The 15,474-nt window shown below is 41.8% G+C and overlaps 1 protein-coding gene across 1 annotated transcript in view; it reads right to left on the reverse strand.

Moving 5' to 3' along the window:
* gabrr2a (gamma-aminobutyric acid type A receptor subunit rho2a) overlaps nucleotides 1–15,474 on the reverse strand; it is a 58,203-nt gene that overhangs the window by 14,222 nt on the left and 28,507 nt on the right. Inside the window, exons 4-6 of the mRNA XM_030724995.1 lie at nucleotides 10,265–10,405; nucleotides 8,412–8,564; nucleotides 5,755–5,963 (exon numbers count right to left, since the gene is read on the reverse strand). Of these exons, the coding sequence (XP_030580855.1) occupies nucleotides 5,755–5,963; nucleotides 8,412–8,564; nucleotides 10,265–10,405 (503 nt within the window). The remainder of the gene's footprint in view (nucleotides 1–5,754; nucleotides 5,964–8,411; nucleotides 8,565–10,264; nucleotides 10,406–15,474) is intronic.

The following is a 15,474-nucleotide window of genomic DNA, read 5'->3' on the forward strand; positions in this document are numbered from 1 at the left end:
GGTAAACTGTTCCCTTGTTTTTTCACTCATAAGGGTCTTCTGAACCGCTCTTTGTCTGGACCCTCACCCAGGACCAGTTTGCCATGGGAGACCCTACCAGGGGGACAAGCCCCCAGACAACATAGCTCCCGGGATCACTGGGACACACAAACCCCTCCACCACGATAAGGTGGCGATTCACGGAGGAATCGCCTCCGTGAATCGCCAATTGTTCTTATTTTCTTCAATTAATGATGAATAGTAAGATGTCCTAGCTTTACGGAGGGCTTTTTTATAGAGCAACAAACTCTTTTTCCAGGCTAAATGAGCATCTTCTAATTTAGTGAGACGCCATTCCCTCTCCAGCTTTCGGGTTATCTGCTTTAAGCTGTGCGTTTGTGAATTATACCACGGAGTCAGGCACTTCTGATTTGAAGCTTTCCTTTTCAGAGGAGCCACAGTATCCAAAGTTATACGCAGTGAGGATGTAAAACTATTGCCGAGATAATCGACCTCACTGGGAGCAGAGTTTAGGTAGCTGCTCTGCACTGTGTTGGCACATGGCACTGAAGAGCATAACAATGAAGGAATTAGATCCTTAAACTTAGTTACAGCACTTTCAGAAAGACTTCTACTGTAATTAAACTTACTCCCCACTGCTGTGTAATCCATTAAAGTAAATGTAAATGTTACTAAGAAATGATCAGACAGGAGGGGGCTTTCAGGGAATACTGTTAAGTCTTCAGTTTCTATGCCATATGTCAGGACAAGATCCAGAGTATGATTAAAGTGGTGGGTGGGCTCCTTTACATTTTGAGAGAAGCCAATTGAATCTAACAATAGATTAAATGCAGTGTTGAGGCTGTCATTCTCAGCATCTACATGGATGTTGAAATCACCCACTATAATTATTTTATCTGAACTGAGCACTAAATCAGATAAAAAGTCTGAGAAATCAGACAGAAACTCTGAGTAGGGACCAGGTGGACGATAGATAATAACAAATAAAACAGGTTTTTGATTTTCCCAATTAGGATGGACAAGACTAAAAGTCAGGCTTTCAAAAGAATGAAAATTTTGTCTGGGTCTTTGATTTGAATTGAAGATTGCAGCTAATCCTCCTCCTCGACCTGTGCTTCGAGCATTCTGACAGTTACTGTGACTCGGGGGTGTTGATTCATTTAAACTAACATATTCATCCTGCTGTAACCAGGTTTCTGTAAGGCAGAATAAATCAATATGTTGATCAATTATTAAATCATTTACTAATAGGGACTTGGAAGAGAGAGACCTAATGTTTAACAATCCACATTTAATTGTTTTATTTTTTGGTGCAGTTGATGAAGCTGTATTATTTATTGTTTTTGAATTTTTATGCTTAAATAGTTTTTTGCTGATTTTAGCTTTGGTTTTTGGTGGTCTGGGAGCAGGCACCGACTCTATGGGGATGGGGTTTTGGGGGGATGGCAGGAGGAGAGAAGCTGCAGAGAGGCGTGTAAGACTGCAACTCTGCTTCCTGGTCTCAACCCTGGGTAGTCAGGTTTTAGGAGGGTTAATAAATTTGGCCAAATTTCTAGAAATGAGAGCTGCTCCATCCAAAGTGGGATGGATGCCGTCTCTCCTAACAAGACCAGGTTTTCCCCAGAAACTTTGCCAATTATCTATGAAGCCCACGTCATTTTTTGGACACCACTCAGACAGCCAGCGATTCAAGAACATGCGGCTAAACATGTCGCTCCTGGTCTGATTGGGGAGGGGCCCAGAGAAAACTACAGAGTCCGACATCGTTTTTGCAAAGTTACACACCGAGTCAATATTAATTTTAGTGACCTCCGATTGGCGTAACCGGGTGTCATTACTGCCGACGTGAATAACGATCTTACCAAATCTACGATTAGCCTTAGCCAGCAGTTTCAAATTTCCATGAATGTCGCCTGCTCTGGCCCCTGGAAGACATTTGACTATGGTCGCCGGTGTCTCTAGCTTCACGTTTCTCAAAACAGAGTCGCCAATAACCAGAGTTTGTTCCTCGGCGGGTGTGTCGCCGAGTGGAGAAAAACGGTTAGAGACGTGAACAGGTTGGTGGTGTACCCGGGGCTTCTGCTTAGGACTACGCTTCCTCCTCACAGTCACCCAGCCGGCCTGTTTTCCCTGCTGCTCGGGATCTGCTGGGGGGGAGCTAACGGCGGCTAAGCTACCATGGTCCGCACCCGCTACAGGGGCCTGGCTAGATGTAGGATTTTCCAGGGTGCGGAGCCGAGTCTCCAGTTCAGAAAGCCTGGCCTCCAGAGCTACAAACAGACTACATTTATTACAAGTACCGTTACTGCTAAAGGAGGCCGAGGAGTAACTAAACATGTGACACCCAGAGCAGGAAAGTGTAGGAGAGACAGGAGAAGAAGCCATGCTGGTAGTGAGTCGGCTAAGGGCTAAGCTACTAGCTGAGCTAAGCTAGCGAATTTCTAAAAACAAATAAAGTGAGTAATGTGAATACAGGTGATTCAGCAAAGAGTATGCTATTTAATGTAGGTGAAGATTACACTAAAATATGTTATTATCCAGATAAATCGAGTTATACAGATATAACAGCTAACAGACAGCAAAACACTGTGCTCCGAAACAGGAACAGGAAGTGATACAATACCGCAGTGAGAGCCAACACCAAGTGACAGCCAATGTGTGAATGTGTGTGAATGTTAGTTAATTAAAAAGCACTTAGCTTAGTAAAAACATGGAAGTGCTTGTATGAATGGGAGTGCATGGGTAAATGTAAAAACGTGTTGTATAAGCGCTTTGAGTGCTCTGACTGAGTAGAAAAGCACTATATAAGAACTAGTCCATTTACCATTTAAAGCATAACACATCCACCCTGTTACCCTTATTTACAATATAAACTGAATTATATATTTTTGTCATTTTGATGCTAGGAAACCCACTGTGTTCTGGCAAACACTTATCAGCACACATAGCCTGTCGCATTTTAAAAGAGATTATGCCTTTTCTTTATTAACATGCTCTTAAAATACAGTAAAGTTAGGGACATTTTACACCCACACAGGCCTGGGAGCCTGAGGGTCCTGCACAGTCTCTTAGCTGTTCCTAGGGCTGCGCTCTTCTGGACAGAATCTGTAAGATTCCTGGAATCTGCTGGAGCCTCCCTCTCATTCCCAGAGTGTTGCAATTACCTTCACCTTCCACATCCTCTCTAGTTCTTCACTTAGCACTTGGTATTTTTCAAGCTTCTTGTGTTCCTTCTTCTTGATGTTGCCATCACTTGGTATTGCTGCATCTATTACTACGACCTTCTTCCTTTGTTTGTCCACCACTACGATGTCCGGTTTGTTAGCCATCACAAGTTTGTCCGTCTGTTTCTGGAAGTTCCACAGAATCTTAGCTCAGGTGTTCTCAACCACCCTTGGGGATGTATCAGACGTTCCTGTATATTATCATGGATCTTTGTTGTTTCATCTAGAACAGTGGTTCTGACACTCACTAGTCCTTGGCCTCCTTCCTTCTGCTTAGCGTGCAGTCTCAGGGTGCTGGATTTGGGGTGAAAACCTCCATGCATTATCTTGACATCAGTGGCTTCTATGTTTTCCTTTGGCCAGCTTATTATCCCAGCAGGGTATCTGACAACTGGCAGGGTGTAGGTGTTGATAGCCTGGATCTTGTTCTTCCTATTCAGCTGACTCCTTAGGACTTGCCTTACTTTCTGGAGGTACTTGGAAGTTGCAGCTTTCCTAGTGGCCTCTTCATGGTTCCCATTTTCCTGTGGGATTCCAAGGTACTTGTAACTGTCTTCAGTGTCTGCAATGTTGCCTTCTGGTGATTTCTGCAATGGGCTTGAAGTTGGAGTTCTTGATGAAGGCTCTTAGGGTCCTGTTGATCTTGTATAGTTCTAGGTATTCCAGGATAAACAAACAAAAAAAAACAAAACAAAAAAACAAACAAAAAAAATAAACATATATATATATATATATATATATATATATATATATATATATATATATATATATATATATATATATATATATATATATATGTTTATTTTTTGTTTATTTATTACAGAGATCCACAAAATTACTACCACACTTTTGACTTTTGATGTTGGTGCACTGACTTTGCTTTCTTATAACATAAAACTTTATAATTTAATAAAAATGTAGCACACACTACAGTTCTTTTGTTCATTTTAAATTGAACAATATTTCAGACTTTACATATTTGTGATACGCAATGATACTTTTAAGTCATAAAACTAACTGTCAGGCTTCTTACTCTAGTCATTCATATTGCACAAATACCCCCAGAAAGTAGAAATTGTACTTCAAAATACAAGTGTGGGAAGATGTAATCTAGAAATGCTGTCTAGTTTAACATAATCATCCTCTCTCCTTTGCTGACCACTGATGTAGACATCCTGTTCTGCTTCCCCTGGCTGCCACATGCTGGTGTTCCCTGCTGGGACAGCTTTCTCCATCTATCACCACAGCCTCTCCCTGTGTGATCTCATTAATCACACCCAGAAACACATCACTAGTTTGAGAATACCCCAGAGAGGCCTCTCCTGCCAAACAGTATTTGTAGATATTTTCTTTTCAGTTTAAAAAACAATTTTAAGCATGTTGTAAGAAATTGATATTTGAGTTTCTCACTATCTAGCTACAGCCAGCTGTTCAGTGACCTAAATCAACTGCTAGATATCTGGAACACCCACTTTCTCCATTTCAATCAATAAGTAGGTAAATGCAGTCACACAGCACAATATGATCACATGATTAGCATAAGCCTATCAGGCATGAGAAAGAGGCTGCATCTCATTAGCATAGTTTCAGCAGCCTGAAATCCTTCATGTTGTTTAATCTCCACTTCAGATAAATACAGCCGAAGTGTACAAAGGTACTGAACATCCAGGAATATGAATATCATTCTGCACATCTTTGAAGAGTAAAAACCACATGCCAAATTTCATGGCTCAACTTGTGGTTTTGGAGTCTGTAGACCAGAAAGGTAAAACCTTATGGACAGACACCCGGACAGACGGATGGATGAACAGACATCTGAATATTGTGTTGGACATCTTTGTAAAGAGCACATATACCAAATGACATCGCTCTACTCCGTGTGTTTTTTGAGGTAAAACCTCACAGGATGGGCAGATGGTATGATAACAATATCCTCCTGTTTTATTTTGCATGGGAGAATAATAAAAACAAGAAATGGGTACACAAATTTGAATGTAGAATTCATACAGGGTCCTCCATCTTCATTATTCAATCCACTTTGTGCAATGTTTCAATAACATGGGCAGTAAAGCAGCCTAAGAGCACGATGTTACCAGACCATGCTTGATAGTTGATAGGAGTGAAAACCAAATTTTTACTTCAGTTCAGTCTTTGTCTCATCTGACTATATATATATGTATATATATATATATATATATATATATATATATATATATATATATATATGGGCATGATACTGAAGCCCAAGTTGCTCTCCAATGCAACTGTATGAATGTTAGATAGAAAGCACTTAGGCATAGAAAGAAGTGAATGGGTGAATGAGGCATGCTGTGTAAAGTTCTTTGAGTTCTCAAAGTAGAGTAGAAAAGTGCTATATAAGAACCAGTCCATGTTCTTGTAAGTGAAATTACTCAGCAAGCGTGTCTGGGGTTTTTGTCTAAAGGGGCTAAAGGGGTTGTGAGTAGGGTGAATGAACCTGTTTTTAGTTACATTACTTTCTCTGTGGCTTTGTCAGAGCACTGAAACAAACCTGAGACCGTGCCCTTTCTCTCATCTTGCGCTCCCGGCGGTCCTGGACAGTGGACAGGTAGTTGACAGCGGCATACTCCAACACAGACAAGAAGACAAAGACAAAGCTGACCCAGAGGTAAATGTCCACAGCTTTAATGTAGGACACCCTGGGCATGGAGGCATTCACTCCAGTAATGATGGTGGACATGGTTAGCACTGTAGTGATGCCTGGACACAGGACATACAAAGTTCTGTAACAAACAGGTTTGAATCTCTCATGCATCACAGTGTAGACAGGCTGCAGCAAACTTCTTTTCTGTCTTGACTCAGGGAGCTAACCTCATCTTAACATAGCTAAAGCTGCAGGGGTGAAAGCATTATGTCGACTTGTACAATCCAACAGCCCTGCATGACCTTGTGGGTCTTCTAGTCTAGATTCAAACTGAGGTAAAACTGGTGGAAGTAAGTACTTTCTAAATATTATTACTGCTTACAGAAGTACTTTCAGTACTAGTGTGATGAGATACTCTGCTACATGCTGGACATTTATTCTATAATAAGCATAATAATATCACCACTTTAAACTAAATATAGCTTTTGATTCAATTTGTTAAGAAATGTGTCTACGCTAGGAAATAATGATTAGTGTATTGTGTTGAGATACCTGCAAGGCCAGGTAGGTATTTTAACACATCACAGATGTTTCTGTAAATTAATGTGAGAACTTAGTGTTTTAGTTTCATAATTAATTTCAAAACTGAACGCCACTTTTCATTTTATGAAGAAGAGATATATGAAATGCATCTTTTGTGCTGTCAGCAAGATCAGAGGAACCTATTTTCTATTTAGGCAGCAGGATAAATCCAAAGGTTTCTAAATGACCAGTGTTTGGGATTTAGTGGGATCTAATATCAGTTACAGGTGATTATTCATAGTTACAAGTGATTATACACAAACGTACTCCTAATTTAGTGTACAATCACCCATAACCATGAATGATGAAGCATGTTTCTATAGTGGTCCAGAACAGACAATGCTACCTCTGGCTCCAGTGAGAGCCTTTTACTATGAAGTCATTGTTTGTTTCTTCTGCATGCTTGGAATGTAAAAGGTTGAGGGAGGGCTGCTCAGCTGGTTACAGTTCTGCAACCTCAAATCCTACACAGTGCTCCCTTCATTTCAGCGTCTGGAACCTCAACGATAAGCCTGCCGTTCCATACTTTTCCGGTTTTGAAAAGACCAAAATCAGCATCTGGGCCCTGACCATTTCTGTTCCTACTGATGATATAAATCAGCTCATAATGTGTATAATTATTTTGTGAAAAATCCTCAGCTTCCTAAAAAAGCTGGACCATGCATTCATTGCTGGCTCGTGTCTGCAGCTGAGATTTGTTCTTTTTCCCTTTGAAGTTATAACATCAACATGAACAGCAGAAATTCTTGGCTACATAACCAAATTAAATTGTGCCTACAGCAGTCACTGTAGTGCAGTGTAGCAAGAGCAAATGACTGGGAAGGTAGACACACTTTCTATACATGAAGACAATATGACTACAACAGTCTTTTGTTATATGGGGCTTCAATGTTTCATTAAAGAGGTCTCTGAAACATTTATTAATGTTTCATATATCAAAGAATCACAGCCTCTGTGAGCCTAGCTTAGATGTCATATAAAGGTAATAAAAGGTTTTTATTTTCTTACCAGTGCATATTATAAGTGAGGGTCACTTTGTTTGAGGAGCTCGTGAGCTATGTATGGTAGGGAGCATGTACATACCTGTCATAGAAGGTTAGGCTGCAGCAGAAACCTCACAGTAACCCTGTCACATCTTTATGTTATTTCAGCTGCCCATCAAAAGCTATTCAGGTTACAGTTACATGATGAAAACATGCTCAAAATGCTGACTTTCAGCTTTAACCTGAGAGGCAAATAACCCCATTGCCAGATGCTTGAATGCTATTGAACGACAGACTCAAATAAGTAGGTAAAGTAAGTAAAAGGTCTGGAATTGTTTCTAAATGTTGTGTTAGCATTCAGAAGGTGTTTCTCTGAACACACAGCATGTTGCTAAAACAGGTGATGCAAGTTAAACTGGTAATTGTTGGTAATTTTATCTGAACAGCTAAAATAACAAAATTCTACAGGTATATTAAATTAAAACTGTTCTTCAAGGTAATAAGAGAGCAAACGTTTTAATTGTGTTACTTTTGTCTTTTCATGTTTATTTGTGATGTCCTGAAATTCTCAAAGGAAAAGAGACTAGAATTAGGTACCTGAAAATTTCCAGCAAAAATTGCCCAAGGACTGCCTCTAAGTTATTGAATGCATAAAGCAGAAGGGAAGAATTCAGAAAAAAGCTCAACGGGTCACGTAAAAACATTCCTAACAACTGAATTTAATAAGAGTGATGAACTGAGCCGTGAGTGGATCTCAGCACGGGGGGAAAATAGATGCCTGTATGACAGTACAGCAACAGCCCCAAAACAGAAAATAATTCAAAAGAAAAGTAAGCGTGGTATAGTGTGGGAGGTTTGTGTGATCACACATGTATGTGTGTATTCAAAATTGCTGGAGCCATGTCACAGCCAGCTTTCATCATTCCACAGAGACAGATTTTCCTTAGGCATGCAGAGACTCTTCAAAGAACATTTGACATGAGGTATATTTTTTTTTACCCAAGGAGACTCTGGCCGGAACAGCCCGGCGGTCAATCCAGAATGACACCCATGAAAGCATCACCATAAGGGTTGCAGGAAAGTATGTTTGCAGCAGGAAGAAGAAGATGTGGCGTCGCAATGTGAAGTTGATGTAGAGACGATTGTACCAGCCTGCAATCACAGCAAGAGACCTTTTCAGAGTGGTCAGAGCTTACTGTAACCAAGATTGTGCATTAGGTATCAGATGTGAAGGGTGTAAAAAGTGTAAATTTCTTCCCCTTATTCCCTCCAAGTACTGTAAACAAAATTTGTGACCTTTGTCCTCTAATATAATTAGTCATTGGTGAGAGGTAAAAATAACTAACAACTAACAGTTTTCTGCTTTGAGTAACAGATAAAAGAAAACAACTGGAGAATCCACAGGGCCGTCTGGATTATAACCCAGTAATGATCCATAAGGAGCCATGCAGTGCCTTATAAACTAATGAAATGATTGTAAAATCAATGCTAAACTAGAGGTAATCAGTGTAAAGACTTTCAGATATGTGTGATGTATGATGTCTGTCTGATCAGAAATCCTGGACTAGTTCTGCCCAGTTTTTTGGACACTGAGTTTTGTTTTGTAGGTGTGTTACAGGTTTGATTGGAGTTATGTTATAACCTTGTATAGGGTTTTGTTAAGCATATTTTGCTTTCAGTTGCTCAGTCTGTTCATTCCTCCCTCCTTTTTGCGTGTATGTTACATGAGGTCACTTCCTGTTTTATTTTGCCAATCCCCTGTTCTGTGTGTGTTGTGTTTAGTGTACGTCCCCTTGTCTCGTTAGTGTAATTCTGTTCACCCGTTCTCCCCAGATGTTTCTATTCTTCTCTCTTTACCTCATGTGTGTATATATTGTGTGTATGGCTTGTCCTTTGTTTCGTTGTTGTCTTTGGCTCCCTGCCTGCCGTGTGCGCTCACCTGTCTCTCTGTATCCTTCTTTAAGTTAGTATCCCAATTTTTGCTGCTGGCCCCACCCAGCTTTGTAAACCTGTTTTGATCAGCGAATAAAGCTGAAGTCTTGCCTCATCCTGTCTCAGAGTCCTGCATTTTGGGTCCATCTCTCACCTGCTACACAGCTAATCATGACAGTATTTTTCAGTAGACCAGAGAAAAGACAGCTGCATTCTGCTATTTATAGATATGTGCATGGGTTTCTTTGGGATTGCTTTTGACACCACAGAAGTAATCCTTGAAAGTAAATTCAAGTGACTGTTAAAATTTCTTGGCTCTTGGCTGAAAATGAATCTGAGCATATTTAGTTTCAGTTTTAAAAAACAAACAAAAAACTCAAGTCTTGCTCAATGGGGTGGTTGTTGTTCAGGAGGTAAAGGGTCATCTACTAATCAGAAGGTTAGTGGTTCAGTCCCTGGCTGCTCCAGTCTACATGCCAAAGTATCCTTGGGCAAGATACTGAACCCTGACTTGATCACAGTGTGTTCACTGGCGTGTGAATAGATAGAAAGCACTTAGATTAACAACTTCAAGTGGTTGAGTTTGTTGTGAGGTTGGGTTGCATTTGGCTTTTTTATTACCCTCAAAATTCACCTTGAAGTCCTCCCTCTGTCACCTTAATAGGGATTTCTATTTTTGTCATTTTCTCCTATAAACCATTTCATTTTCAACACAGTTCCTCTGTCAGTCTTTAATTTAACTTAGACTTAGTTTGAATGTTTGAGGATTTCATATTATTTGGAACCCTCCCCCTTAAAACCATGCCAGCATAGCAGCAGACATAAAAAAAGACAGCAGCATTTATCCTAAGGGTGGAATTTATACCACGACACAAAAAATTATCATCAAAAATGTATAATTCATTGTAAAGTGTTTATACCTGTGCTGCTGTAGAAGGCCAAGCGAGATGTGGTGTGGAACTTCTGAATAAGAAACTGTGATAAGGAGATACGATCGTCAATGCTGAGGGACTCATCACCGCTCTTCCAGTATAGCATCAAATCTTCATCTGTGTAAGCATCTGTAAAACATCACATACTTCAGTCATGAGCTTAGACCTGGCCAGTAAAACTTTTAAGCAGTTCTTTCCCTTAAGGAAAAGAAAAAAGGTATGAGTACTTTGAATATTCTTCCACAGTTGCAAAACTGTCAGGTCTTGGCTGGGCTAAAAAAATGTATTTCATATACATTTGGTAATTTTGCAATAGTACCCAAGAGCTACAAATGCTCAAATGTCTTATGTTGAAGTTTTAAAGCATAACATATTTCGCAGATGAGTTCAAGAACATCAGAGGTTGTAACGTATGGGGACACTTTGTGAAAAAGTCTCTGGTATGTGCTGGCTCTTTCTGAGGAGCATCTTCAGAGTTCGTGCAGCTGTCTGCTGTAAAGCCATCATTCAGAACCGGTCACGGCTGTACTTTGGGTCAGAATAAATCCACTAGCAATAAGCAGTCTAAAACACGATGTAATCAGTTAATAAATTGCTTTTTTTTTCTCATTTCAAATTGTTTCTGAACTGTTCGTGCTATGCTTGTGCCTCAATTCTCTAGCTTCTCTCCCCTTAGAGATCGAGGACAGCCACGTCCGGTAAGCGGCACGGATGTAGTGCCTTTTATATGGCAGGCTAGACCCTCCTATTTTGATTGACACCTCATTCGGCCAATCATGTAATTGGCTGCAACAAAATCAACCGAAAAGCTACGTGACACCCCCTGGTTAGTACCTGTTCTGGAAAACCCATTTCATAATATGATTGGCCGAATGAGGTGTCAATCAAAATGGGAGGGTCTAGCCTTTCATATAAAATGCACTACATCCCAGAGGACAGGACACGGCCAGTTAACGGGCAACAACAGGGGTTTTCCAGAGCCAATAATAACCAGAGGGCGAAGTTTTTTCAGGTGATTTTGGTTCGGCTAGGTTAAAACGTTCACCGCTACGTTTAATGTCGGTCTGCTTGTTACAAACTATCTCAATTAAAATAGAGATGAACTAATTGTGTTTCACGTTATTCTGCTCAATGTCAACAACACAGCACAGCTCAAAAACACTGCTTAGGACCAGAGATTTCATTTATGCTACATGAGAGTGCATTCAGCTCCAAAACACAGTGGATGCCAAGAGGATTGAGGTTTGCGAAAGTTTGATGGTCATTTCTGTCCAGAAGTTTTGTATTGGTGGACAGAGCCAGAATGCATGGAGGTGGTCATCAATTGTGTTAAGTGTGCATTGTGTGCAAACATGTCAGTTCCTTAACAACAAAAATATATTCCACATTGTCAACTGATTCTAATTTCTGCCTTATCCAGGCAGACTATATATATATATATATATATATATATATATATATATATATATATATATATATATATATACATATATGTGTGTGTGTGTGTGTGTGTGTGTGTGTGTGTGTGTGTGCTTGTCATAGTACCGGCAAGAATTTAAAACTACTTTCACCCCTGCTGTTGATCATAACATTTTAGCATGCCATAGGTATTAAAGGTTCTGCACTGCAGTGGTTTGAATCATATTTATCTAATAGACTCCGGTTTGTTCATGTAAATGGGGAGTCACACTAAGGTTAATTATGGAGTTGCACAGGGTTTTGTGCTAATATCATTTCTATTTACATTATACATGTTTCACTTAGGCAGCATTATCAGAAGGCATTCCAGCTGTCATAGGGTGAGAGGCAGGGTACACCCTGGACAGGTCACCAGTCTGTTGCAGGGCCAACACAGAGGAACAGATAACCATTCACACATACGGACCATTTAGAATCACCAATTCACCTAACCCCAGTAACTGCATGATTGTGGGAAGAAGCCAGAGTACCCAGAGAGAACCCACACAAACATGGGAAGAGCATGCAAACTCCACACAGAAAGGCCCTGACTGTATGTTGGATTCAAACCCAGGACGTTCTTGCTGTGAGGCAACAGTGCTAACCACTGCAGCACCATGCTGTCCTGAAAAAAGAGAATTTGTATTTATTTATTTTGGCCACTGAAATTAATGAAATGTTTACTTATTGGCTGCACTTAATGCCAATAATAAACAGTTTAGCTTTTCACATTATAACCACTTGTACTTGTTTTATAACCAATTGATTGATATGTGGATCCTACCAATTTACTGCATCTTATGTCCTGCAGATATTTACAGAAACCAATAGATGGTGTTTACCACAGGTTTAACTTGAATCTCATCCTTTTTGGGACTAGACACACAGCCATGGAGGGAGAGAGGTACAAACTGACAAGGAGAGAAAAGACTTGTGTGTTTAGTCATCGGTACAACCATGGCCAATCTATTCTGGATCTTGTGTATGCTCATAGTTTTCTGTAAATGAATGTACCTGCAGTTTCTGTTAATTGTTATCTAAATATTGTAGCTACCAAAGAATTTGGGGCCTGCTAGGATCTTTGCTCTGCAGCTGTATAAAACTGTATGGTAGCAAAAATAATTAATTTTGAGAATTTAAACAAATAAACATAGAATGTACCCTTGATGAACTGTATAAATGCCAAAACCCACATAATTATGCAGAACTATGAACTCAAGCTGGCCCTAGCATATTCATCTCCTCCATACTGTCAACAAACATTTTGTTCATTTAATAGAATTTGGGTTTTCAGTTTTCCCTTAGGATAATTTGTGTGTGTGTGTGTGTGTGTGTGTGTGTGTGTGTGTGTGTGTGTGTGTGTGTGTGTGTGTGTGTGTGTGTGTGTGTAAGTGTGTGTGTGCGTGCGTGTGTGTGTGTGTGAACTCCGCCATTGCCGGTCCCAAGCCCGGATGAGAAAGGAGGAGGGTTGGGCGTCGGGCTAGCAACCCGTCCCCGTAAAACCCTTACCGCTACGGAAACGACAAACGAAAGTAGAAGTTTTGAACAACACAGCGGGAATTCTACTTCAAGCGGGATGACGCGTTGGAAGACGTTCAACGCCCGATGGAAGCATTGTTCTCCGCCAAGACCGTTACAAGAATCGGGACGTGGAACGTTCGCACATTATATCAGAGCGGCCGGCTGGCGCAACTCATAAAGGAATTCAATAACTATCGCCGTCAACACCTTCACTTTAGAACTGCAAAATCGTTTTGCCCTCCTTGGAGAAATGGAGGACGTGGAGGACGTGGAGGACCTCTGGACTGGCCTCAGGGATGCCATCACGGAGTCCGCCCAAAACACCATCGGAAGACACCGAGGAAAGAGAAGCGAGCAGTGGATCCAACCTGCAGGACATTTACACCAAGCAGTGCAGGCTGAGGGCCATGAAGATCCTAAAACAGCCCAGCCACCCCGGACACTCTCTCTTCTCCCTGCTCCCATCAGGCCGGCGTTACCGCTGCCTGAGGGCTAAGACTGAAAGGTTGAAGAAGAGTTTTTACCCACAAGCCATCCGTCTGCTCAACTCTGAGCCCTAACTGGACCATTATTGCACAATGTAAATATTATAATTTATAAAAGTGTGTATAGTGTATAGTATATAGAGTATAGTGTATAGTGTGAATTACTTTTTTTTATTTTTATTCTTCTTATTTATATGTGTGTGTATATATGGTTGCAGGTACAAAATACATTTCACTGTGCATTGTACTGTGTATAACTGTGCATGTGACAAATAAACACTATCTTAATCTTAATCTTAATCTGATCATGGGAGCTGATCGACGAGAGAAAAATCGCCAAGCTCAAACGAGACCAGGCCAAAACCGAGCAAGCCAGAGAAGAAGAGAGCCAAAGATACACCGAGTTGGATCGGCTAGTGAAGTAAAGCTGCCGGAAGGACAAGAAAGAATGGCTGGAAAGGAAAGGCACCGAAGCAAAGGAAGCAGCCAATCGGAACGACTCCAAGACCTTGTACCGCATTGTGAACGAGCTCACTGGAGCGAGGTCCAATGCAAACGTCCCGGTCAAGGACAAGAACAGAAAACTCTTGATCGCCCAAGAAGAGCAAAACAGAAGGTGGGTCGAGCACTTCCAGGAGACCCTCAACCAGCCAGAGCCCACCACGACGTACATCTTCGAAGCGGTGGACGCCCATCGAGGAAGTGAAGGTCGCGTTCAAGATCCTTAAGAACAACAAGGCAGCCGGCCTGGATGAAATACCAGTGGAGCTTCTGAAACACAGCGGCCAAGCCATGGAGGAAGAGCTGACGATCCTGTTCAACAAGTGCTGGCAAAGAGGCGCGGTGCTGGAGGACTGGCGGAAAGGCGCCATAGTTAAGATACCAAAGAAGGGCAATATCTCCGAGTGCACCAACTGGAGGGGCATCACCCTGCTCTCCGTGCCTGGCAAGGCATTCTGCATTGTCCTTCTTTGACGATTGAAGAATGCCCTTGACCAACGGCTGCGAGAGGAACAAGAAGGGTTCCGAAGTGGCCGATCGTGCACGGAGCAGATCTTCGCCTTAAGAAACATCATTGAGCAGTGCGTCGAGTACCGGCAACAACTCGTCATCAACTTTGTCAACTTCAAGAAAGCATTCGACAGCATCCACCGCGACTCTCTTTGGCAGATCCTGTGCTTGTACGGTGTCCCGGTCAACTTCATCAAGATCTGTACTTGCGATCGAGCTGTTGCGTCAAGACCGGAAGCGGCCACACCAACTTCTTCGAGATCACCACGGGCATCAGGCAGGGCTGCATCCTGTCGCCGCTGCTCTTCCTCGTTGTCCTCGACTACGTCATGAGGCGAGCCAGTGCCCGCATTGAAGCCGGCATCCATTGGTCCGATCACAACCGCCTCGGTGACCTGGATTTCGCTGATGATATCGCCCTGATCGAGGAAAGCGAGACGAAGTTACAGCATGCAATGACCGAGCTGGGAGGAGAAGCTGGCAAAGTTGGCCTGACGATCAGCGCCGAGAAGTTGAAGGTTATGTTCGTCAGCTCCACGGACCCACGACGGGGGATTTATGTTGGGATGCAGCGGCTGGAAGAAGTGGAGAAGTTCACCTACCTCGGTAGTGTGATTTCCCATGATGGTGACGCGGAGGTGGACGTCAAGTGCCGCATCGGGAAGGCGGCCGCAGTACTTCGGAGGATGAACAAGATGTGGTCCTCTCCGACCATCTCCCTCA

The sequence above is a fragment of the Archocentrus centrarchus genome, unplaced genomic scaffold, assembly GCF_007364275.1.
Source record: "Archocentrus centrarchus isolate MPI-CPG fArcCen1 unplaced genomic scaffold, fArcCen1 scaffold_44_ctg1, whole genome shotgun sequence".
NCBI classification, from domain to species: Eukaryota; Metazoa; Chordata; class Actinopteri; order Cichliformes; family Cichlidae; genus Archocentrus; species Archocentrus centrarchus.